Raw genomic sequence first — 11555 nt, forward strand, 5'->3', positions numbered from 1 at the left:
ACGGTCGCCAAGTGTACAGTGTTTCTTCCGACACATTGGTGTGGCTGGCCTCCAGGTTAAGCGAGCGTTGTGTCAAGAAGCAGTGCAGCTGGGTTGTGTTTCAGAGGACACATGGCTCTCGACCTTCGCCTCTCCTGAGTCCGTACGGGAGTTGCAGCAATGGCACAAGACTAACTACCAATTTGGATACCACAAAATGTTAAAAAATTTAAGGAAAAATGTAAAAAACTATTACAATTATTTGTATTTATTTTTAAAGACATAAAAAAAGGTCCCTTCACATAGACAGCGTGGTGAAGAAGACACACTGCCTGCCCTCCAGGACATCTACAGCACCGGTGTCACAGGAAGGCCATGAACATCATCAAGGACCTGAGCCACATCCTGTTCATCCCGCTTCCATCTAGAAGGTGGAGACAGTACAGGTGCTTCAAAGCTGGGACCAAGACCAAGAGACTGAGGCCATCAGACTGTTAAATCATCTCCACTAGCCGGTCTCTGCCCAGTACCCTGCCCTGAACTTTAGTCACTGTTACTAGCCGGCTACCACCCGGTACTCTACCCTGCACCTTACAAACTGCACTGGTCACTTTACATTGGTCACTTTAGTAATGTTTCCATACTGTTTTACTCCATTTATATACTGTATTCTAGTCAAGACTCATCCTATATAACTACTGTTGTACACACCTTTTCTACTCGTACACTGTTCACAATGCCAGGTTCCCTGTTTCGGTCCACTTTCTGCCATTTAGTTTCTAGTGAAACTATGGTTGTCTCTAGTGAATACCACCCAGTCCTCTCTCTCACCATCTCTATGGTTGTCTCTAGTGAATACCACCCAGTCCTCTCTCTCACCTCATCTCTATGGTTGTCTCTAGTGAATACCACCCAGTCCTCTCTCTCACCTCATCTCTATGGTTGTCTCTAGTGAATACCACCCAGTCCTCTCTCTCACCATCTCTATGGTTGTCTCTAGTGAATACCACCCAGTCCTCTCTCTCACCATCTCTATGGTTGTCTCTAGTGAATACCACCCAGTCCTCTCTCTCACCTCATCTCTATGGTTGTCTCTAGTGAATACCACCCAGTCCTCTCTCTCACCATCTCTATGGTCGTCTCTAGTGAAAACCACCCAGTCCTCTCTCTCACCTCATCTCTATGGTTGTCTCTAGTGAATACCACCCAGTCCTCTCTCTCACCATCTCTATGGTTGTCTCTAGTGAATACCACCCAGTCCTCTCTCTCACCTCATCTCTATGGTAGTCTCTAGTGAATACCACCCAGTCCTCTCTCTCACCATCTCTATGTTTGTCTCTAGTGAATACCACCCAGTCCTCTCTCTCACCTCATCTCTATGGTTGTCTCTAGTGAATACCACCCAGTCCTCTCTCTCACCATCTGAGAGAGAGGAGCCATTGTAAATAAAATACAATTCTTAACTGACTGATCTAGTTAAATAAAGGTTAAATATTTTTATTTTAATAATAATCTCTATGGTTGTCTGAAGCAGTGCTGCTCTCTGTCTCCCCCTGCAGGTGCAGCACAGGATCACAGGCCAGGTGATGGCCCTAAAGATGAACACTCTGGCCAGCAACAAGGCCAACATGCTCAGGGAGGTCCAGCTTATGAACCGGCTCTGCCACCCCAATATACTTGGGTATGTCTAGAGCTACACACACACACACACACACACACACACACACACACACACTTGGCTATGTGCAGTGCATATTGCACAGCTGCCCTGTCACCCTCGCTCAGACCATTTAGTAGTAGCACTGTGTTGTTGTCACAGATGGAAGGGGTTCTTATAATCTTTGTGGTAGTAGCCTACCTTTGCTGTGGGTAGAACTTGCGTCAACTCTCAGCAGCACCACCCAAGGGAAAAGACACAACTGCTGTCAATTAAAAACAACATGTAATCTGGAAAGACGGACGGGCAGAAAACTAGCCTGTAAAATGGTGCAAAACCATTATCAGAACAGAGGACAGACACACACAAACTCTCTTCAAATGTAAGACATTATTGGAATCATTGAAACCTCTTGTCAACTAGGTTTGAAATCACATAGTTGTTTTTACCTGTGTAGATGATGTATTCTGGATGTTTTCGGTGTGTTTTGAATGCTCTCCCTCTCTGCTCAGGTTCCTGGGAGTGTGTGTACAGGAGGGCCAGCTCCATGCTCTAACTGAGGTAAACTCATCCGGATTCTGTCTCTCTGGAGGGAGTCCTTGCATTTTATCTTCCAGAGACAATAGTGTCCATGGTAACAGAATAGGCTGTATACATAAAAATACCATAAAAAGTAATGAAGATGAGGGTTGCATTCCATTTAAATAAAATTTTACACAGGCCTGCAAAGAACAGGCTAAGGTCTCTACAGAATATTACGTCCTTACAATGCCTATGGAAATGTTTAACGTCTCAGGAACCACATCAATTTAGTGTAGGGTTAATGATCATGTAATATGTGTAGGCATGCACAGAATATGTGTGTCTGGAATGGACTCAATCTCATTAACTGTGTGTGATGTTGTCATGGTTACCTACAGTACATCAACGGGGGTAACCTGGAGCAGCTGCTGGACAGTGACAGGTATCTGTCGTGGTCGGTGAGGATGTGTCTGTCTCAGGACATCGCCTGTGGCCTGCAGTACCTCCACAGCAAGGGCATCTTCCACAGAGACCTCACCTCCAAGGTAGGAGATAGGAGCATATAGGGGACCAGACAGACACACAATAACTCTTCCCTTCACTTCATCTTGCATTAATTGTTAATTTCATCTCACACACACTCATATGCTCTCTCTACTCTCTCTTTCTTCTCTCTTTCTTCTCTCTTTCTTCTCTCTTTCTTCTCTCTTTCCTCTCTGTCTCTCTGTCTCTCTCTTCTCTCTCTCTCTCTCTTTCTTCTCTCTCTCTCTCTCTCTTTCTTCTCTCTTTCTCTCTTCTCTCTCTCTCCCCTCTCTCTCTTATAGAACTGTCTGGTACGCTGTGAGAATGGTGTGTTCACTGCAGTAGTGGGAGACTTTGGTCTGGCAGAGAAGATTCCAGACTACAGGTTAGTGCTGTGAAAAGATTCCAGATTACAGGTTAGTGCTGTGAGAAGATTCCAGACTACAGGTTAGTGCTGTGAGAAGATTCCAGACTACAGGTTAGTGCTGTGAGAAGATTCCAGACTACAGGTTAGTGCTGTGAGAAGATTCCAGACTACAGGTTAGTGCTGTGAGAAGATTCCAGACTACAGGTTAGTGCTGTGAGAAGATTCCAGACTACAGGTTAGTGCTGTGAGAAGATTCCAGACTACAGGTTAGTGCTGTGAGAAGATTCCAGACTACAGGTTAGTGCTGTGAGAAGATTCCAGACTACAGGTTAGTGCTGTGAGAAGATTCCAGACTACAGGTTAGTGCTGTGAGAAGATTCCAGACTACAGGTTAGTGCTGTGAGAAGATTCCAGACTACAGGTTAGTGCTGTGAGAAGATTCTAGACTGCAGGTTAGTGCTGTGAGAAGATTCCAGACTACAGGTTAGTGCTGTGAGAAGATTCCAGACTACAGGTTAGTGCTGTGAGAAGATTCCAGACTACAGGTTAGTGCTGTGAGAAGATTCCAGACTACAGGTTAGTGCTGTGAGAAGATTCCAGACTACAGGTTAGTGCTGTGAGAAGATTCCAGACTACAGGTTAGTGCTGTGAGAAGATTCCAGACTACAGGTTAGTGCTGTGAGAAGATTCCAGACTACAGGTTAGTGCTGTGAGAAGATTCCAGACTACAGGTTAGTGCTGTGAGAGATTCCAGACTACAGGTTAGTGCTGTGAGAAGATTCTAGACTGCAGGTTAGTGCTATGAGAAAGTTCCTGCACATATAGCCTACAGTCTAGATGAGTTAGTTAAATGCATTGTACCTTCTATTCTGTTTTTGCATAAATGTGTTCTATATGAATGTATTATTTTCCTCTCCTCCAGTGACGGGGTTGATCAGCAGCCTCTGGCCGTGGTGGGCTCCCCCTACTGGATGGCCCCGGAGGTGCTGAGAGGAGAGCTCTATGATGAAAAGGTACTAACAGAAGCACAGATAGAACAATGAGACAGATATTTCACCGGATGTATAAATGTGAAGCATCCGGTTGGCGTTTCCAGTCACTAACAAATATGGTGATGACAGGAAGCCCAGAGAACGGCAGTGGGAGAAGATGGATTTTGGCCGACATTCTGCTAATTTACTCATCGATGAAACATTTGATCTCAATACTTTTCTGTTCCCACAACTACAATTTGTTACGAAAAGAGTGGATAAAGTTTTGTAGACTTTACACTTTGCCAGAGTTGTATTGTTTAGAAGGAGTGCAAAGGCGAATTGAGTTATTGCACACGTGCACTACAGAGTAGGCGTTACCTAATGAACATATGCAAATGCATGGTAGAATGAGCCAATGGGATCTCTGCTTGGCTCTGCCCACCTCCTTGCTTGTTCTGCCCACTATGGCTCATTTGTTTCCATTGGAAACGACAGGCTGTGGTTTATCTCAGTTAAGTTATACAAATCTTTGACAGTAGTCAACTGTTTCCTGGCTGTTATCTCACTGGTCCGGGTGCATCATTAGATGAAGCAAACAGTAATATAATGCAACAATACTCTGCTATAAAACAATCTGGAAGGACAACTGTTCCATGTTCCTGCTGTGTTTTTCTGGTTGTGTCTAGTGGGTCCTGCTAATATGTATGTTTCTAGCAAATGACCAGACTCTTCCAAGGTGTATTATTGTGGATATTTCAAGTGAGATGTTGTTGATTAGATGTGATTGGCCGACTCTGACCCCTAGGTGGATGTGTTTGCCTATGGAATCATCCTGTGTGAGATCATCGCCCGGATAGAGGCTGATCCGGACTTCCTACCTCGCACTGAGGTACACACACACACACACACACACACACACACACACACACACACACACACACACACACACACAACCCCACAGTTTATGACAGGCACACAGTTAACCAATGCTTTTCCTTTTTCCCTGATCGCACAACCCTAAATCAATGGTTTCATACTATCACACAACAAACTGACCGTGTAAACCCTTAATCCAAACCCTTTCTACACCACTTTTTTTCCACTTTGACCCTGAAAATAAGTGCCCTCCCTGTCCTTATTGCACATTATCACATGTAACTGCAGTGGAAGACTTGGATATTTAATCACTGCAGTACAGGGCAGCAGTTCCAGCTACATGTGAGGTTTAAAGTGGAACTGACAGTGTTTTCACTACTGTAACGACTAGAGGTCGACCGATTTAATCGGAATGGCCGATTTTAATTAGGGCCTATTAATTGTCCAAACACAAGGCTGCTTTTCCATTCCATATTTATTTTTACTTAGTATTCAGTATGTAATTCCCAAATATTCTAAGAATGTATGACAATGTGAAAATGACAATGTCTAAGTGCTCGCTTGTCAGAAATCTTCTAAAAAAATATGTCATTTTTACTGTATGAACAGATTTGAATGAGATTTCATGTTGATAAAATGCTGTCAGTTCCACCTTAATGAGGATAACTCTATCACAGTGTATGTCTCCATCTAGTTGATATGATGGAGAACTACAACTTTAATGAGGATAACTCTATCACAGTGTATGTCTCCATCTAGTTGATATGATGGAGAACTACAACATGTATATTATTTTAACATAGTCAGACAAACTGATTGACAGCTAGTCGGCTACATGAAAAGATGATGATGATGATCCTCTGTGTGTGCAGGACTTTGGACTAGATGTGGATGCCTTTGAGAACCTGGTTGGTGACTGTCCAACACCATTCCTCAACCTTGCAGTCCTCTGCTGCAATGTAAGATGCAGACTGACTGACAGCCTGACAGATTGACTGACTTCATAATAATTGCAAGCATTATTGACTCTGTGTACATACAGTGCCTTGCGAAAGTATTCGGCCCCCTTGAACTTTGCGACCTTTTGCCACATTTCAGGCTTCAAACATAAAGATATAAAACTGTATTTTTTTGTGAAGAATCAACAACAAGTGGGACACAATCATGAAGTGGAACGACATTTATTGGATATTTCAAACTTTTTTAACAAATTAAAAACTGAAAAATTGGGCGTGCAAAATTATTCAGCCCCTTTACTTTCAGTGCAGCAAACTCTCTCCAGAAGTTCAGTGAGGATCTCTGAATGATCCAATGTTGACCTAAATGACTAATGATGATAAATACAATCCACCTGTGTGTAATCAAGTCTCCGTATAAATGCACCTGCACTGTGATAGTCTCAGAGGTCCGTTAAAAGCGCAGAGAGCATCATGAAGAACAAGGAACACACCAGGCAGGTCCGAGATACTGTTGTGAAGAAGTTTAAAGCCGGATTTGGATACAAAAAGATTTCCCAAGCTTTAAACATCCCAAGGAGCACTGTGCAAGCGATAATATTGAAATGGAAGGAGTATCAGACCACTGCAAATCTACCAAGACCTGGCCTTCCCTCTAAACCTTCAGCTCATACAAGGAGAAGACTGATCAGAGATGCAGCCAAGAGGCCCATGATCACTCTGGATGAACTGCAGAGATCTACAGCTGAGGTGGGAGACTCTGTCCATAGGACAACAATCAGTCGTATATTGCTCAAATCTGGCCTTTATGGAAGAGTGGCAAGAAGAAAGCCATTTCTTAAAGATATCCATAAAAAGTGTCGTTTAAAGTTTGCCACAAGCCACCTGGGAGACACACCAAACATGTGGAAGAAGGTGCTCTGGTCAGATGAAAACAAAATTGAACTTTTTGGCAACAATGCAAAACGTTATGTTTGGCGTAAAAGCAACACAGCTGAACACACCATCCCCACTGTCAAACATGGTGGTGGCAGCATCATGGTTTGGGCCTGCTTTTCTTCAGCAGGGACAGGGAAGATGGTTAAAGTTGATGGGAAGATGGATGGAGCCAAATACAGGACCATTCTGGAAGAAAACCTGATGGAGTCTGCAAAAGACCTGAGACTGGGACGGAGATTTGTCTTCCAACAAGACAATGATCCAAAACATAAAGCAAAATCTACAATGGAATGGTTCAAAAATAAACATATCCAGGTGTTGGAATGGCCAAGTCAAAGTCCAGACCTGAATCCAATCGAGAATCTGTGGAAAGAACTGAAAACTGCTGTTCACAAATGCTCTCCATCCAACCTCACTGAGCTCGAGCTGTTTTGCAAGGAGGAATGGGAAAAAATGTCAGTCTCTCGATGTGCAAAACTGATAGAGACATACCCCAAGCGACTTACAGCTGTAATCGCAGCAAAAGGTGGCGCTACAAAGTATTAACTTAAGGGGGCTGAATAATTTTGCACGCCCAATTTTTCAGTTTTTGATTTGTTAAAAAAGTTTGAAATATCCAATAAATGTCGTTCCACTTCATGATTGTGTCCCACTTGTTGTTGATTCTTCACAAAAAAATACAGTTTTATATCTTTATGTTTGAAGCCTGAAATGTGGCAAAAGGTCGCAAAGTTCAAGGGGGCCGAATACTTTCGCAAGGCACTGTACTTACTGTAAATGCACAGATTGACAACCTAAAACCAACCATACATTTGAAAAAGTATGCACTGTTTACACTCTTCCTGCTCCCCTCACTCTGTTTCTCCCTCTTTCTCAGATGAATGCAAAGTTACGTCCCTCATTCTCTGAGATAGTGGTCTTGCTGGAGGGGATGGAGAGAGGAGAGGAGGAGAGGAAGACGGCCATCCCTCTGGGCGATTGTCTCTCCTCAAAACCCCCCACTGGCCACATCAGCCCCTACCGACGACGGAGTTCCCTCTGTCGCCCCGGCGACCAGCAGTTGTCACGGAGCCAGTCTGAAATGCTTCCACCAACGACGCCCCCACTCGGCACTCCGGCCCGGGTCAACCCCTTCTCCCTGCGGCAGGACCTGAACGGGGGCCGCATCAAGCTCTACGACACCCCCAGCAAGTCTGTCATCTCCCTGACCTTCACCCTTCCCCAGCAGCCTGACACCTGCGCCTCTCCCCCCCTCAGGGGAAACCTCTTACTCCGCGGGCCCCCCCGACGCTGCCAGTCTCTCCCCTGCACCCCTGAGCCGGGGCGAACCCTCTCCCTCCTCCGGGACCCCGACCTGCAGCGCTTGGGGAAAGAGGAGGAAGAGGAGGGGGAGGATGAAAGGAGGAAGGAGAAGGGAGGGATGGTGGAGGATGAAAGGAGGAAGGAGAAGGGAGGGATGGTGGAGGACGTGTCAGATGATTCAGGGCTGCCTCTGGACATGGTGTCTCTGGGTCCTCTGGAAGAGGAAGAGGAGGAAGGTTTTTCTCTGGGGGAGCCTATGGACTGCAGCAGGTCTCCTGACACACTAGAGGGCGCTGTCCCTACACCAGGGAGACATCTACTACACCCAGCCTCGTCCTCTTCCTCCCTGTTTCTGCAGCCTAACGGCTGGCGTCACCCAGTCTCCAATGCCCCTTCCTCCCTCCCTCCTCTCCCTCATCTGGACAACAACAACATCTCGGCGATGGTGGTCGTCGGCCGTCCGATTGGCTGGAGGGCTAGCGGCTACCGCACCGCAATCCCGGGCCCCCCTGCTGGCCCCGCCCCTGAACAAGATGAGGTCATTTCCTGTCCGGGCTGCTGTCTGATTGGTCTGAGCTTTCCATCCGTGTGCCTGAAGGGGGTGCCGACCCCTCGCCGCGTTCCGCCCCGACGACCCTACCGGAACCTCAACGGGGGGGGCATCAGTGACCCTTCAGCTGCCACGGCAACCAAGGGACTGCTTTGTTGCGGGGCGAATGGTCTTGCTCCTCCGACCGCACCTTGCGTGCCTGGGCTACCCCTACCAGAGGCACAGACTTAGGAAGGACTCCCCCTAGTGGGCTGACTGGCCAACAACAACATTAACACCAGTGACATTACTGAGACTTTGACTGGTTCTGTTTATTGTCGCTATTACTATTTATTATTACTATTAGGAACTGATGATGTTGATGATTATTACTACTACCTGAAGAGAGAGTGTGCGTGCGTGCGTGCGTGATTGAGGAGGTGGTGGGGACACTGGTGGTTGTATTGGGAGAAGCAGAATAGGAAACCAGAAGTCGGTTATTGATGTGAGATCTTATATATTGGTTGTTGACCTGGCGCCATTTGATAACTGCAGTGTGTCGCTGGTTTGTTCACTCACTTTCTGCACTCTGAATCTTTCTATGATTCCTACTAATGATTTTTCACTGGTCTGGGTGGTGCTTGAGATTTGTATTGAATTCAAACAAGTGCTTCTTCTTCCCATAACCCACTATGATCCAGGTATCCTCTCAGTGTGTGTGTGTGAATTTTTAACAGCTTGTGTATCTTTGAAACAGCAGGAAAAGCTATTCTCCTAGCTTATTTACGTATTGTACTGATTATTTCACTCTAAGTTCTGTCTGTGTGTGTGTCAGAGGGAGAGAAAGTGTGTGTGTGTGACTGAATGACTCAGGTTTGTCCCTTGATGTCTGTTTTGAAATGTTAGTGGTTCGCAGGTAATTTCCCCGTACCCGTGTGTGAGATTAGAGAACTGTGTAATCATTTCATATAAAGTTAGTGAGGTGAACATAATCTTTACTATAATGTTTTTTGACACTATTGATGAGAATCACTCCACTCTTCATTTCATAGGGCTACTGGTTCCGTACCTGTTGAGGTTGACTCTCTGTATCTGAAATGGCACCCTTTTCCCTATATAGTGCACTACTTTTGACCAGGGCCCACCTGGTCAAAATAGGATGCCATTTTGTCTGTTGTCCCCAGAGCTTACGGTGTGTTTGTCTCCCTCTGCTGGCCTGAATGACCCGGTCATACCAGGCCATTGTGGCTCACAGGCTTTGTCTCTTCCTTTCGTCATAACCCTTTCCTTCTACGAGACCAGACCAGGGAAAACTCCAGGCTTTAGTTATAGACCTGGAGGTTTTCCTAGTCGGGTCACTTTGTCAGGAAAAAGTCCCAGCCATATATCATATCAACTGATATGAGGGGACTGAAAAAGGTTTATGGCTATGCTATTAACATTTCTAACGAGTTCTAACCGCTTAATCTAGCTAGTGATCTGTAGGAAAGGAGGAGGAGGAAACATAAGCCAGTGTATTGGGACGTAGCCAGTCACACTCAACTGTACTGGCCAGAGAGTCTCTTTGTTACTGCACTGTTTAAACAGCATGATTTACAGAGTCTGGACAACTGTGTGTATCCATCCAGATAATTCCACTGTTCTGTCCCATATTGATGATGTCATAATGACAATGGTACAAACACCGACCCATATGTCCATGGAACAACCGAGGGAGTGTAATGCACTTTCTTTTTTAAAGCTGAGAATCTTGTTGATTTAACATTTATTTATGAAATCATGTATGTAGCTAACTAGTAAACCCTTCTGCTGGCTGGGATGTTGGTTGGTCTGTGGCTAGTTGGAATAATAAATTATTATTATGGAAATATGTGTCTGTTCCTTTCTGGGAACAACCCTTCCCCTTTAGACACTTGTAGAGATCTGAGAGGACTTGATAGGATGCATCAATAGAATTTCACCATATTGCTTAAACCTGTCCAACCCTCTCAGATCTCCACCAGTTCCTATAGGAAGGGGTTGTTTTTGGACAGGGGCTCTGTTTCTACTAGAACCCATCCTCTACATGCAAGACACTGATCATACCCCTTGATTTTTTTCCCCCATATTTTATTACGTTACAGCCTTATTCTAAAATGGATGAAATAGTTTTTTTCTGCATCAATTGACTGTACACACAACACTCCATAATGACAAAGCAAAAAGAGGTTTTTTGACATTTTTGCAAATGTATTAAAAATAAACTGATATCACATTTACATAAGTATTCCGACTCTTTACTCAGTACTTTGTTGAAGCACCCTGTCACTAGTGTAGAGCGGAGGAGGCAGTCGCAGGTTTAGAACTACTAAATTTACATAAGTATTCAGAACCTTTACTCAGTACTTTGTTGAAGCACCTTGTCACTAGTGTAGAGCGAAGGAGGCAGTCGCAGGTTTAGAACTACTAAATTTACATAAGTATTCCGACTCTTTACTCAGTACTTTGTTGAAGCACCTTGTCACTAGTGTAGAGCGGAGGAGGCAGTCGCAGGTTTAGAACTACTAAATTTACATAAGTATTCCGACTCTTTACTCAGTACTTTGTTGAAGCACCTTGTCACTAGTGTAGAGCGAAGGAGGCAGTCGCAGGTTTAGAACTACTAAATTTACATAAGTATTCCGACTCTTTACTCAGTACTTTGTTGAAGCACCTTGTCACTAGTGTAGAGCGAAGGAGGCAGTCGCAGGTTTAGAACTACTAAATTTACATAAGTATTCCGACTCTTTACTCAGTACTTTGTTGAAGCACCTTGTCACTAGTGTAGAGCGGAGGAGGCAGTCGCAGGTTTAGAACTACTAAATTTACATAAGTATTCCGACTCTTTACTCAGTACTTTGTTGAAGCACCTTGTCACTAGTGTAGAGCGGAGGAGGCAGTCGCAGGTTTAGAA

General features: G+C 44.8%; 1 protein-coding gene across 3 annotated transcripts in view; it reads left to right on the plus strand.

Moving 5' to 3' along the window:
• Positions 1-10881, plus strand: part of LOC110497264 (dual specificity testis-specific protein kinase 2) — a 21601-nt gene extending 10720 nt beyond the window's left edge. For all 3 annotated transcript variants that reach the window (XM_090187927.1, XM_090187928.1, XM_090187929.1), the window contains 8 exons: positions 1539-1660; positions 2149-2197; positions 2557-2703; positions 2983-3065; positions 3970-4060; positions 4827-4910; positions 5770-5856; positions 7670-10881. In XM_090187927.1, coding sequence (XP_090044053.1) covers positions 1539-1660; positions 2149-2197; positions 2557-2703; positions 2983-3065; positions 3970-4060; positions 4827-4910; positions 5770-5856; positions 7670-8875 — 1869 coding nt within the window. In that variant the 3' untranslated portion in view covers positions 8876-10881. The remainder of the gene's footprint in view (positions 1-1538; positions 1661-2148; positions 2198-2556; positions 2704-2982; positions 3066-3969; positions 4061-4826; positions 4911-5769; positions 5857-7669) is intronic.
• Positions 10882-11555: the final 674 nt, after the last annotated feature.

The sequence above is a fragment of the Oncorhynchus mykiss genome, chromosome 10 (genome assembly GCF_057628025.1).
Source record: "Oncorhynchus mykiss isolate SJ-2025 chromosome 10, ASM5762802v1, whole genome shotgun sequence".
Lineage (NCBI taxonomy): Eukaryota > Metazoa > Chordata > Actinopteri > Salmoniformes > Salmonidae > Oncorhynchus > Oncorhynchus mykiss.